Source organism: Aricia agestis, chromosome 2 (assembly GCF_905147365.1).
Source record: "Aricia agestis chromosome 2, ilAriAges1.1, whole genome shotgun sequence".
NCBI classification, from domain to species: domain Eukaryota; kingdom Metazoa; phylum Arthropoda; class Insecta; order Lepidoptera; family Lycaenidae; genus Aricia; species Aricia agestis.
The window spans coordinates 22,660,068-22,675,488 of NC_056407.1; the positions used below are offsets into that span (position 1 = coordinate 22,660,068).

Genomic DNA, 15,421 nt, shown 5'->3' on the forward strand with positions numbered 1-15,421 from the left:
TTATTTTTTTCAAGATATCGTTTTCATTTTTGATTTTAATTTATTATTATTTTTTGAATAATTATTATTTTCCAAGAAAATAAACATAATTTATAGGCGATTTCCAATTTTTGTGGCTTGTCACCGAACTATTTTACTCAATATCTAGACCGATTAACAGAAAACTTGATACTGGATTAGATTTTTATTTTTATGAAGTCGTTTTATATAGTTGACTCTTCATTATATATCAATTTTATTGTTCTAACTTCTGTAGTTGAGTTTTTATGACACAATTTAGGTCTGTCGCGGAGAATTTTTAAATTTTGGTGGGATTTACGAAACGTTGTTTCTAAAAAATACCATTGATCCCTTAAGCATAAAAATACGCCATGTGGCTGTGGGCTGGGTCGTACTAGTTTCCAGCCAGAAATGAAAGAAAACCTTTTTATCACAAAACCCCCGATTTTATGCAATTTTGGTGTACTTAAATTATCCTACTTGTGGCAATAATATCATGTTGTTATTTTGAATATCGGTAGAGTTTTGGTTTGTTTATAATTAAGTTAATGTGCTATAACTTTAGTGCACGAATTTTTTTTAATGATTATTTTTGTCGCAGATTCCAATTTCGGTAGGTAAATTTTGGTGGGTAAGAGGGTGTGTAAAACATTATTTTTACAAAATACCATTGATTCTTGAAGCATACAAAATACGCCATTCACCTCATTCTGTCATAAGCTAACTCGTCTAAGTGGTGGTTGTCGTACCAGTTTCCCGTAAACACCTAATCTCCAATTTTGGTGGAAACAAAAATTTCCATCAAAGTTATATTAAAATGCAAGTTGTTGAAATCCACTCAAATATTGTAAAACATTTAAAAAATATTTTAATTTTATTTTAAGCACCCTGTTCTTGATCAAAATAAATACATAAATATAATATTATAAAAATAATATTATCACATCGCTGGATTAGTATGTCATTTCGGTGGTTAAGCTTATCATATCGGTGCACAGAAATAAAAATCGGTGCTGGTTTATCATATCGGTGGAAACCAGAATTCAAACTGAATTTTCTCTTTAGTCCTAAATGATACGTTAATGATATTAAATTTGGGATCATTTTGTATCCTAAAGAATACATAAAACCTGAAAAGTATATAAAATATGTATAAATAAAAAAGTTCACCGATATGATGAAAAAAAGGTCATTTGTTGAAATTCACCCACAGGCTTTACAAAAATTTTTAATATTTGCATTTATTATCTACCTCAATAAGATCAATCTGACTCCTTAGAGATTGTTAAATAAATTATTTCAGGACAAAATATCGATTTTCGAAAATATGCTTCTTTATATTTTTAAGTAAATCGAGCTGTCTAAAAACCTCATTTTAGCGTAACTCGAGAGAACACAAAGAGTTTTAACGAAAGCTATTATAGTGATAAGCGAAGCGCTGTGCATGGTCAAATTGATTTCTGGCGGACAATATCTAAAATTTAATATCCTCTTTCAAAGAGTATTTTGAATAGCTTCGAATTTATTGGAAATATGAAACATGAGTTACCAGCATTTAATGGAGTCCCAGTTTACAGGTAAACTGTAATTTTCAATATCATATTATGGCGGTAACTCTATTTCGTTCTTTATTATAGAGAACCATCATCATCAACTAACATTTCTGACAATTCTGAATTCTGATACAAGGACACGCATCTCTCTGTTAGTGTAATATGAACGCAACCCAATGTTTTGTTTATTGTAACATTTTAATGTACTCGATACTTATGTTGGCAACCCACGTCTATAATTTGTAATCTGCGAAAAATGTCAATTGTCGTTGTCACTAAGATTATCTATGTTCTGTTCTCTTTGTGGTTCGATCTCTCTATGTACAAGTGCAGAATAAACTGTATGCAATTTTTAAGTCGTTTAATATATATTTTCACCAAAATATTATTAGCTCTCTCTTCTGCAGCAAAAAATAGAGAGCCACAATATTATGTCGATAAAGCTTGAAAACTACTTTTTGGATTTTTCCACCAATTACCTCTTTACTCTTTTTTTATTATTTCAACAAAACACTTTCTACAGATTTTCTTAAATTGTTAACTTACAAGTTAAGAGGCTATCATCGTAAGTAAACAAAGTATCTCTTATCCCAGCAAAATAATACAATGCACCTACGTATGATTGTTGTTAAACCTCATCTCCCAAAAAATATTATGTTATTATTAATAATTACTATTTCTAATTCCATTATAATGTACCATCAATTATGTAATACTTACCATAATACCTACTATAATTTATAATATCAACAGAATCTAATTAAACAACTAAGGGTGGGTTGCACCAGAGGCGTGGTTAAAGTCAAAGTGATGGTCAAAGTTATGGTTATAGTTAAGGCTAATTTAACTTTAACCTTAACTTTGACCACAGAATTTTACAGAATACGTTGCTGGTCCGACAAGGCCTTATAAGAAAGTGGGCGGGGGCGCTGCTGGTAAAGGAGAACTGTCAAAAATGGTGTTTTTGTACGATGACAGCGTTAGTTCCTTTTTTCGCTACGTGCATTTAAAGCCTTGTCGAGCTCTATGGTTTTGGTTAAATATGGCGTCTTGATGCGTCCATTTTTAACTTTAACCAAATATTTGACATTTTGCATTGTAGTTAAAGTTATAGTTAAAGTTACAGTTATACTTAAAGTAAGTTGGTGCAATCCACCCTAAAGGTTCATTTGTAGAGTCATTTTAAAAAAAACGTTAAATTATGTATGGGAATGATCTATAAAATGGGATTTAGTCCCCTAGATCATTAGCAGAGTAATGTCCAATTAAGTCGAGATGAACTAAAAAATATTATGCATCGTCACGATCAGGGTTCGTAATGATATTTGAAGGTTGTAGACACTTTAATTAAGTTAAATGAAGTTTTAAATAACCTTCTAAATGATCAGGGACGTGGCACTTAAACATTTTTTCGGCATTATTCGATTTCGGCATCATCGAACGACCTTACTAATGAAAAGATTAACACTGTGTAATGTGTATAGCCCGTGCAATCCACAAAGACGCGCCCCACTATTCCTCCTAATCGTTTATAGTATATGTGTGCAAGCTTTCGCCAATGTTTGAGTGTTATCGGTACACACTAATTACCTATAAGTGCACGCGCACACTACAATAAATATTCCAAATAAGAAAAAACGTCACGGTCAAAGTGAAACATGCTCACCCAAAAAGTAGTGGGGCGCGTCTTCGTGGATTGCACGGACTATATACAGTCACATTATATGTTACATATTTATAGAAGTTGTATGACCCTTTTTTTTAAACTACTTTAAAAAAGAATTTAGAACAAAAAAGTCAAAAATGTAGATCTCTAAAATACCATTCTTAAAGAGAAATAAAGTTTTAATCAGTACCTGAGTTTATAGCGGAACGTGTAAGACACAGCTAACACTGGAGCAGAAAATTCTCCTAAAATATGAAAGTGTACGAGACAAACTTCACTGCCAGATATGTTTTTCAGGGCTGCCGCGTCTGTGTATCAAATAATAATAAAAATAAAAGTTTTATATCTGAATACATTTAGAACAAATGTTTTCAGGAAGTCTACATGGTGCCTACCACCGGTTCGGGAACTAACCCGGCGAGAAGAACCGGCGTAAGAAACTTGTCAAACAATAATTCCAAATTGTCTATTATAGATACAAGTGGTCTCTGATACTAGGTAAAAACCGAGCTTTCCGGCTTGCGTCGTTTTTTTTTTTTTTTTTTATAAAATAAGGGGGCAAACGAGCAAACGGGTCACCTGATGGAAAGCAACTTCCGTCGCCCATGGACACTCGCAGCATCAGAAGAGCTGCAGGTGCGTTGCCGGCCTTTTAAGAGGGAATAGGATAATAGGGGAAGGCAGGGATGGAAAGGGAACGGAATAAGGGAGGGTAGAAAAGGGAATAGGGTAGGGGATTGGGCCTCCGGTAAACTCACTCACTCGGCGAAACACAGCGCAAGCGCTGTTTCACGCCGGTTTTCTGTGAGGACGTGGTATTTCTCCGGTCGAGCCGGCCCATTCATGCCGAAGCATGGCTCTCCCACGTCAAGAATGCGTGGTAATAATCCTTAAGGCAGTTTTTTTCTATATTAATGGTAACCAAACCTTAACTAATGATAACACATCTACATACACTAACACACTGTATAAATAAAACCGGCCAAGTGCGATTTGGACTCGCCCATGAAGGGTTCCGCAGCAGCAATAATTTTTTCTTTCTTCTTTCTTTCTTTCTATAAGGTTTATTTCTGAAATGAATTGGAATATGAAATTAAAAGGTTTTTGATTTATTTTTATATTTCAGTTGATTTGATGAAAGTTAAATTAAGGTTTACCATTTATGACGTATAAAAAAACTACTTGCTAGATCTCGTTCAAACCAATTTTCGTTGGTAGTTTTTATAGTAATGTACATCACATATTTTTTTTAGACTTATCATGCCCCTACTTTAGAAATTTAAGGGGGGGGGGACACACATTTTGCCGCTTTGGAAGAGTCTCTCTCGCAAACTATTCAGGTTAGAAAAAAAAGATATTAGAAATGAGGTTTCTCATATGATTTTTGAAGACCTATCCTGTATCCATAGCCCCACACGCATATGTTAGATGATTTTTTTTTGTTTCAGTTGTACCTATGGGGACCGCTAAAATTTTTAATAATTTTTCTAATTTTGTATCAAAATCTTAATGCGGTTCACAGACTAAATCTACTTACCAAGTTTCAATAGTATAGCTTTTAAGGTTTCTGAGAAAAGTGGCTGTGACATACGGACGGACAGACAGACAGACAGACGTGAGGAATCTAAAAGGATTCCGTTTTTTGCCATTTGGATGCGGAACCCTAAAAATTACTATGTCAATGTGTAAAGCAAAAATCAATTAAATAGGCGTGATAGTTTTTCTGTAAAGTGTACCACAAAAGTGCTCAGGTTGTGGGATGAAAATGGGTTGTAACAGCAACTTGTGAAAATGAATTAATGTTATTTGAAAGATTTACCGCCTTTGAGTATTAAGAGAAATACCTTTTGGTATTTTAAACATGGTTGAAGAAGAATAATAATAGCTCCCACACCGGTTTCGGTGACGGTGGCCGGTTTCATTGAAACCAGGCCAGCTACGCAGGAGTAATTTTATTGTGCCCAAGTGTGTGCGCAGTACACAAGAGCACTCTCTATTCCTTTACTCTCATAACCCAGTGGGACGGAAGACCGACACGACCGGCGAGAGATCAGGCGCAGGACCGACTTTTTACATGCCCATCCGACGCATGGATCATCTTACTTGTCAATCAGGTGATCAGCCTGCATTGTCCTAAACAAACTTGGAAATAACATGCTTCCAACGCGGGAAACGAACCCACGACCTCCAAGTCAAGAGCCGCGCTCTATACCACTAGACCATGGACACGTCTTTTTTTTAAAGAATTTTTTTTAATGTTAATACTGCGTGTTATTTATAAATTATAATATACAGTAACAACTAGATGACGCCCGTAACTCTGTTTATCGCGCGGGAAGCCTACATTTTTCTGGGATATAAGGTATCCTATGTCCTTTCCCGGGACTCAAAGTACTAAGACTCAAAGACTATCTCCATACCAAATATCAGCAAAATGGGTTCACGATTTTGGCGTGAAGAGGTAAAACAGACAGACACACTATCGCATTTATAATAATAGTAAGTATGAAATAATTGTGTGTGCTAATACTAGCTTTGTCAATAACCCCCTAGAGATAGAGATCCAGGGGATAACTGTATAATATGTAAATTCAAAACCTACATTGCGGCCATGCCGAAATTGATGAACTTTCAGTAGTTTTTCCGTGAAAAAGTAACAAGCATACACAATCGCAAAGTTTTGCTTTTATAATGATAAGTGGGATTTTAGAGTACTAAAAGCTTATAGATTCATTATCTTATAAATAAACCTATGTTCACTTCTAAATTCTGAAAATGTAGAGATTAGATTCGAAATGTAACAAAAATAACTGACTCAATTAAAAATAACAATAATATCATGGTAAAGAGTAACTGCTATTATATTATAAGTACATGTAATATCGCACAGAACTTTTCTGCGACAACCCTGAATATTAGCTGAGGCCACAAGAAGAAATATTGTATAAGATCCTTGGTAGAAGCGATCAGATCAACCATTTCGACTTCTCATATTCCTCATAACATAGAAGTCTTTAAAATATGACATCAGTTTACCCAAAAACCGTGATATTATGACCGCATTTGGCACTTGCATCATAGTATTTTCAACTCATGGTGGATAAAACGGTGTCCTTTTATTATGACGTGGATACCTACTCTTTTTAGACCAATAACTCTATACCTATTCCTTCTACATACATATTAAAATACTTTATTTTATGTACTTATACATTATCTCGATTTTGATGATCAGTGTCTGTCGAGAATCGTCATTTTACATATTATTAGATATTACTACGTTTTACTTTCGCCGTTTTCATAGAATGAGTGATATATTTTTACTTAAAAGTTAAAAGTACATATTAGGTATGTACTGCAAGAGCAGTAGTTAAAAAACCTTCTCCTCTTCCAATTTTTCCTTTCATGGCTAAATGAAAAGTGAATCTAATATTACCAATCATTTCTGCCGTCGGCTAGGCCTTTGGACTATCTATTTAACTATTCAAACAACTATTTAAGCTGCAACATTCTTCAAAGTATCAAAATAATATAAACATTTTTACGTTCAGAATGGTAAATGTAGTATTTCAACGTAATAAATGGAAATATCTTCAATCCTCATATAAAGTTGGAAGTGGATAATTTGATCGTATTTGTTCGCTTATACAAGTTTTATGAAGTCGTTTCATGCTAAAACTTTGATATCCACGATTCGTACGTGCTAGGTATAACTTTGGGCTTTACCTAATTCAACATCAACATCACCTTTTGCATCATAATATTATAGTATTAATGTATCACATAGTATAACACAAAGCGAATTTCTGTTGTCTAGCTGTTCCTTAAATAATAATAAATATATAACCTTCGATTTTAAAAACGATGTAATGTTTTTTATGCGTTTTTTTAGGGTTCCGTAGCCAAATGGCAAAAAACGGAACCCTTATAGATTCGTCATGTCTGTCTGTCTGTCTGTCCGTCCGTATGTCACAGCCACTTTTCTCCGAAAATATAAGAGCTATAGGTACTATTGAAACTTGGTAAGTAGATGTAGTCTGTGAACCGCTTTAAGATTTTAATACAAAAATGGAAAAATCATTAAAAATTTTAGGGATCCCCATAGATACAACTGAACCAAAAAAAATTTTTTTTCATCTAACCTGTGCGTGTGGGATATTTATGGATAGTTCTTCAAAAATTATATTGAGGTTTCTAATGTCATTTTTTTCTAACCTGAATAGTTTGCGAGAGACACTCTTCCAAAGTGGTAAAATGTGTCCGTCCCCCCTCCCCTCTCGGGATCTAGAACGAGATCTAGCCAGTATTTTTTTTATACGTCATAAATAGTAAACCTTAATTTAACTTTCAATAAATCAACTGAAATATGAAAATAAATCAAAAACCTCTTAATTTCATAAAAATAAACCTTATTGCTGCTGCGGAACCCTACATGGGCGAACCAACTCGCACTTGGCCGTTTTTTTTTTTTAAATATAGATTTAGGCCCAATTTCACCAACGTCTGTTAGTGTTAACAGCTTGTAAAAATTGCATGTCTTCTCCTTCATTTACTTATATGAAAAATTAAAGAGATAATGTGATACTAATCTAAGAATTCACTTTAACAGTCGTTGATGAAATTGGATCATAAGACAAAACTATAACTGTTAATAATTATATTAATATAATATTAATGAACACCGGATCGGTTAGAGTTAAATAAAATGTCAAGAACTAAATTCTCTCGTAGATTGTACAATGTACAACCATTATTATCCGCGTATCACGTATGTAACTGGCAGCAATCATGGTGGCAGTCACAAATGTCTATCATAGTCTTGAAGAGGAGCCATTTATTATTTTCATTCATCACAATAAGAAAATCATAAAAGAAATGTAAGTTACAATATGTAAATAAAAATAAAATAGAATTTTTTTCTTCATGGCCTTTGTTTCAAAGATATTAAAAACCACTTACCTGAACGCACTCGCTTCGCTGAACGCTCGTCAAACGAAATGTTTTGCGACGAACAAAACCGTAATAAAAAGTTAAATTTAAGACGAAAGTATTAAATTTAATAAAGTAAAGACAAAAGATTTTCACACCGAGAATATTTGTTATAAAGAAAACTTCAACTAGCAAGCACATCTTTTGTTAAAACTCGAGTCTCATTGACAAGATTACATAGTGAACGACGCAGACGGTAACTTCCATGCAAATATTTCTGTTGGTGTCTCTCGGGTTTGACGAAACTTTAAAAATTAAGGAGACACATTTGAATAAGTTTTATCTCGAGCACGTCAAGAACTTCTATGTCCATGAATTTCCCACTCGAATAATCAGAGTGTAATCACCACAAAAGTTTTGCATACACTTGCATGACTAATATTGCAAGATGTTTCTAAAACTTTTTTTATCATTTCTTTTGTGACAAGTTTTATTTCTCCAGACCAAATTTTAGCAAAATCGGTTCAGCGGTTTGGGCGTGAAGAGGTATCAGACAGACAGACACACTTTCACATTTATAATATTATGTAGTATGGATGAAACATTTAGGGTGGGTTGCACCAACTTACTTTAACTATAACTGTAACTAAAACTATAACTATAACGATGTACAATGCAAAATGCCAAATCTTTGGTTAAAGTCAACAATGGACGCCATATTTAACCATAACCTTGAGCTCGGCAAGGCTTTAAATGAACGTGGCGAAAAAAGGAACTAACGCTGTCATCATACAAAAACGCCATTTTTGACAGTTCTCCTTTACCAACAGCGCCCCCGCCCACGTTAATTTATAGGCTTGTCGGACCAGCTGTCATCTGTCAAATTCTGTGGTCAAAGTTAAGGTTAAAGTTAAAGTTAGCCTTAACTGTAACCATAACTTTGACCATCACTTTAACTTTAACCACGCCTCTGGTGCAACCCACCCTTAAAAGTACCTTGTGCTGCTACTTTGGTTCAAGATCGATGCAACCTTCCTAATTCTTAGTTCCTTGTTAGATGCAATTCGTTCAAACTACAAAATGCTATTCTCATGGCATCAGAAACGTCAAGCCATTAACTCGAATTTTGACCAATTTGGACGAAGGACTACATCGAACTGAAATTGCCTTCGGAATTTCGAGCCTTGGCTCCAAATTCAACAGCACCTGTTTGTTATCGTATTTGCTATTTTAAGTAACAAACCCCCGTTTAAAGGCGTGAGCGCACTGATATTGTTTTGATAGATTGTCACAAATCTGTTCGGTTTTCAGGCCTTTGTTATTGAAATATAAAATTTGCATTGTTGATAAAAATTGCTGGGAGATTGTTGCGTAAAGTAGTGAGCACACTGAGACGGGCCGTGCCGGGGCTCAGCGTGCTGGGGCTCATCGCAAAAATCCGCCTCCATACAATTTGCATGGAAGCGGATGCGCGTATCTCACACTGTGTCGGGGCGCAGAGGATTTCCACTTCCATACAAATTGTATGGAGGCGGATTTTAGCGATGAGCCCCGGCACGCTGAGCCCCGGCACGGCCCGTCTCAGTGTGCTCACTACTTTACGCAACAATCTCCCAGCAATTTTTATCAACAATGCAAATTTTATATTTCAATAACAAAGGCCTGAAAACCGAACAGATTTGTGACAATCTATCAAAACAATATACTTGATTGTGATCGGCTCCATCCTACCGAATATGAATTTCAATCGTGTCAAAGGACAAAAGAAGGATTGTTAGATGACACTAGACAGTGGTAGACACAGGACTCTTTGAGGGTAACCCAGTTTCTTTGTTAATTAAAAGTAGTCTTCAGCTTTATGTTGTTTTATTAGTGCTTTGTTTACTTTCAAGTCGACTTAGTTTTAGTTTCCTTTGTAGGCCTATGGGCGTGAAAATCTAAGCTAATATTTTCAAGCGAGAGCAGTAAACCGCTGAAATTATTTATGCTATATTGGAGATACTTTAAGCCTAGGATTTTTTTGGCAGTAAACTTTGCGCTTGAATGGATTGAAGAACATTTTTTATCTTGACCTTATAATTTTCATACTATGATTTATTCTGAAAGCTCTATTGCCACTACGTTATGCACTTAGGATCTAGAACCTAGGTCTTAGGCAGTAGGCAGTAGGCACACAATATACAATAGACAGCTTTGACTACCTGTAGGTATGCCCTAAGGCGCTATCATCTGCATTCAGTCAAAGGACAGGTCTTAGTGTAATTTGATTAATTGCTACATCTGGTCGGATCAAAGATACAGCTTTTAGGACAAAAGCTCTTATCTTAATTATTAATTACAGCCTACTGACAGACAGATAATAATTATTAGTAATTACCAATTACAAATTCGGCAGGTAAACATAAAATTACAATCGTACAAAATTTTTCTTGTCATAAGACAGAATGTTGTCGATGTTTCGTGTGTTGAGACTTTGAGTACTAGAAAAGGACATCGGTTAGTTTTTATTGCAGCAAAATGGGTTACAGCGACGTTCACTTTTTGTAAAATCTAAGTATCCTATAAAATAATTTGGCTTCGTGAGCTTTGTGACTTCATTGGCGTTCATTGAGAGAGGCCTATGTCCAGCAGTGGCAGTGGCGGATTAACCCTTAATCCAATTAAGCAATTGCCTAGGGCATCACGTCTGAGGGGGCACCAAAAGAAGCACAAAAAAATCCGTAATAAGGCATCATTGTCACTCTCCCACATCACCAAAAATCAAACCAAAAAAGTTTCTAGGAAAAAACTAGTGTTTTAGGCGGTAAAGATTTAAAGAACGATTCTAGTTGTCACTTGTCATTCTTGTCATACGGATAGGGGGGCCCACAAGCGTGGATTGCTTAGGGCATCAAGTAGTCTTAATCCGTCACCGAGCAGTGGACGACTATAGGCTGATATGATGATGATGATGATGAGCTTTGTGACTTACTGAACTAAAATTGCTGTACCAAAATTGAGCGAAATTTAAAAGTTAGACTGCGACAGGCTCGTTTGTCCTGTAAAATTGGTCCTTGTGTGTTCAGCGATAGTATGAAGCTTTTCGGACTTCAAAATTGGTAATTAAGCCAAGTTGAGAGTTGTAAAATAGCCAAATGTTAGGTCAAATTTAACGTGAATTAAACAATATATTAATTATTATTTATATTTAATTGTGGTTTTGTTTTTAACATCTTAAATTTTATTTTCACTATTGATAACTGTGTGTTAATTTATAGTTTATGTCATAACGTAACTCATAAGTCTCTGGGATATGATTTGGAGTTTTACTTTAAAAGCAATGAAAATGCGTTTTAAGTAAAACTCCTGGCATTGCTCTCATAATATGTCACTTGTAAGTACATATTATTATGAGAGCAATGCCAGCCTGGGCTATAAATAGCAGGAGGTTCCTATTTTAAGTTGTAATTAAAATATTATCGGCCTGTTTCACCACATCCTCTTAAGTATCGGAAAGACTATCTACAACTTATCTGACAGACTCCATACTCTATCTGTCAAGTTAAGTTGTTTATCAGGAAGTGGTGAAACAGGCCCATATTATTTTAATTTAAACATATTTAAATATTTTTAAATAATATTATACACTATTCCGGCTATAACCAAACAAAGAGATAGTACTTTAGGGCCTGTAAGTGTCCCGTACAGTTCACAGCAGCGCTGAAAAGAGTTACTAGTAGCATAAGCTTTAAAACTTTAATCTTGTTTAGAAAATTATATGGTAGTGTTAAAACCACGTCTAGACTTCAGACAGTCCATCAATTTAATAAAAAAATATAAAGTTATTGCATGAGTAATTTCTGTGATGCGTTTTGGATGGCATTAAATTTCGTCATAAGTGAATTTTTTGCATTCTTTGTTCCAGGGGGGAAGGCGCGAGTGAGGGGGCGGTGCGGGGGGGCAGGCGGATCCCCACCCCGATGCCCCCTCCCAGGGACATGCAACAGCTTATCCGGTAAGTTAGTGTTATAGAATTAAGCAGTTCATACACGACACGGCAGCTATAATGTAAATAATATGTTTATATAATATGAGACTTTCGCCAATTTTTAACCGACTTCCAAAAATTTTATATGTTCGTCTGTATATTTTTTTTGTATGTTCAACCATAACTTCGCCGTTTGTGGACCGATTTTCATGATTTTTTTGTTGTTGTACAGGGTTGAATCCGAATTTGGTACCATGTTCATAAAAGTGATGATCTGATGATCTCCTTGAAATTTATATGGAAATATATAGTGATTTCGATTTTTTCTGAAGCATTCAAGGTAAATGCTACCAAATAATAAGACTTCGCACCAGGTTATACCCTGGATCCGAAGGTACCGAACAAAAGTTTTGAATCCTTATTGATTCGGGGTTTAGGTTCGGGGATTTCGGCGTTGTTTAAACAACTGAAAGCATAAGGCAACACATCAATTTGATTAACAATCATCATCACAATCATAATTATACCATAGGTCATCACACTAAGACCCAATTGTTGGTACTTTTCATGATATTTACATCGGAGCAGATGTTTTTGATGATTATTTCGCTGTTTGTGGCCCGATTTTCAAAATTCTCGTATTGTTGTACTTATAGGATATAATCTTAATTTTGTATGACAATTACGAATGTGGTGAGCTGATGATGGGATCTATGAGCAATCCAGGGAAATCCTTGAAATTTATCAAAACACTCATAGTGGTTAAAATGTTGTTTCTAGTAACTTAAACATAATATAAAACGAATAAGAGAAATTTCATACGAAGGTGTCTCTTGGTCCAAAGTGAAAGGCCCTTACCCAGCGGTGGGAAAGTATAGGCTAATTAAAAAAAATAGGGTATCCAGGGCTGAAAAGCAAAATTAAGTTCCTACATTACTAACCAGCATTATACATGATTTTGAAAATTATTTTGTTCTTTTAAAGTATATTATTATACCACTTTCAACTTTGTTACTACGGCTACTAAGTTGCCAACTTGATAATGATATCCATGTGTTATAGTACTCGTATAGGGAGCTCCTCAAAATTTATTAGGAAACATAATATTATAGTGATTTCGATTATTTAGAAGTATTCTAAGCATACGCTACCAAGTAAGATTTTGCCACGGGTATACCATGGTTCTGAAAGTGCTTAGAGAACTTCTGCCTCTTTGGTTTCATTGTTGTTTTAAGAACTGAAAGCATAATAATATGCTACTATGTAAATTTTATTCAACGAAATTCAAGTTTAAGTACTTACAGTTAATAGATATGATAGTTTCATACCTAAATCATATCTATCTACAACTGACACTTATGTATTGACTATTATACAGTGTGTAACAAAAATAAGTGATAATACTTTAGGGTGTGTACGTGTTCCTTGCAGAGAGTTCACTGTGAAAATAACAAAAAAGAGTGAAATTATTATTTTTTAACAAAAAATTAAGACCAACTTCCAAGGTAAAAACAATAAGAATATTAACAATAAAAAGTATTAAATCATTCTTTCTCTAATAGTGCCTTTTCCAGAATTCGTCAAAATCAAAATAGTTAATATTCTTATCGTTTTTACCTTAGAAGGTGGTCTTAATTTTTATATTTTTATATTTATTAATATATATAAGCCGTTACTAACTTCAGGTCAGTAACTAAATATTCGCATCACCTCCGCGACGGTAGCAAAACGGCGAATTCATAAATATTTACTGGTATGTACAATTTGTTGAAGTTAGGGTCAGTAGAGTTAGGCCGTGTCGACTCAGAAGCTTGGCTCTACATGAGATCTCATATAATATTTTTCACAGGGTAACCCTTACGTGGTCGTCTCGGCAACATTTTACAAGAAATGTTTTTGGTGGGATCGACTTTTCTAAATAGATGATGATGATGAATACGCTGTTTTCCAGTAACGATCAGACATGCTGCCGTGGTATGACTATAATGCCGTTAACTACCAAAACCTACTTTTGAGTTATGAGCAAAAAACGCGGTAAAAATTTAAACCTATGTAACTCCTCAATGACAAAACCGATTTGAGATCGAAAAGCACCAGAACATACATAAAAGAGATACTTATTATCTATTTATATGTGATCTTCTAGAATTTATTTATGAATAAAAAAAAACCGTTTTTCGTTTTAGTTCATCATTAATGTTTCTTTCTTTCATCTATAATTTGACTTAAATGCCGTTACGTATACCTTAACGGCATTTTAGTGTTTCTATTCCTAATAAAAACATTGTCTATTAAAACACTACAAACATTTTCTCATATGTTTAGTTAAAATGTCGTTATAGTACATAACCCTGATTTAGCTTAATATCAAGTAATACAGAACTAACTTATGTTAGTCTTTAGTGCTGTTATTGGTATTTTACGCCATTTAAGTCTAGTAAACTACAAAATGTATATGAATAACTCCACTCATTGTTCCGCTAAAACGCTGTTACACTATTTACTTTTTACGTTAACGGCGTTATAGCGATACAAAGCGAACAATATTGCATTGTGATATTTAACTATACGGGGTTAAAGTATTAAATAGGGATCTTATTTTGTAATAAATTAAAACCCAAGTTAGTAATTCCAATATTTATTATGTACTTAATTGAGTTTCTTAGATATAGATAGCTCTATAGTATATCTGGGAGCACGGCAGTGCTCCAGCCAAGCTTTTTAGCAAAGGCACGGCCGTACCATACTTTTCTCGAAGCGGTTCGCGGCTTTTTACACCCCCTTTATCTTCGATGTTAACAAAGCTAGGGATTTAGAATTTCGGTGACTAGGAGCAAGTATTAAAACTAGCTTAACCTCCAAATTACATAACATTTCGATAAATAGTTTAATAGTTACGGATGATCAAAGTAACTACATTTTGTCACTCACTGACTGACAGATCATCAAAATTCTAAGGTACTTCTAGCAGACTTAGAACCTTGAAATTTGCCAACAAGGTAGGTCGTTATCCACAATGAAAGGAAAAATTATGAAACTGGCCAAGTGCGAGTCGGACTGGCGTACATAGGGTTCCGTACCGTAAATTTGTATTGGAGCCCCCCTTAAATCACAAGTTTATGTACTTTTTATTAGTTATTATTAAAGTGGAAATACAATTAAGTATTTTCTGAAATTTTCAAAAACCTCACTTTTACCATTATGGATATAGGGCAAAAAAGGGCAAAAAAACGTGTTTGTTGTATGAGACCCCCCATTAATCATTTATTTTATTTTAGTTGGACTACTAGCTTTTATAGCGACAAC

General features: G+C 34.5%; 1 protein-coding gene across 1 annotated transcript in view; it reads left to right on the forward strand.

The window, feature by feature from the left end:
- The window catches only part of LOC121739968 (kinesin-like protein CG14535), a 297,875-nt gene that overhangs the window by 23,744 nt on the left and 258,710 nt on the right, over nucleotides 1-15,421 (forward strand). Inside the window, exon 2 of the mRNA XM_042132628.1 lies at nucleotides 12,053-12,142. Within this exon, the coding sequence (XP_041988562.1) occupies nucleotides 12,053-12,142 (90 nt within the window). The remainder of the gene's footprint in view (nucleotides 1-12,052; nucleotides 12,143-15,421) is intronic.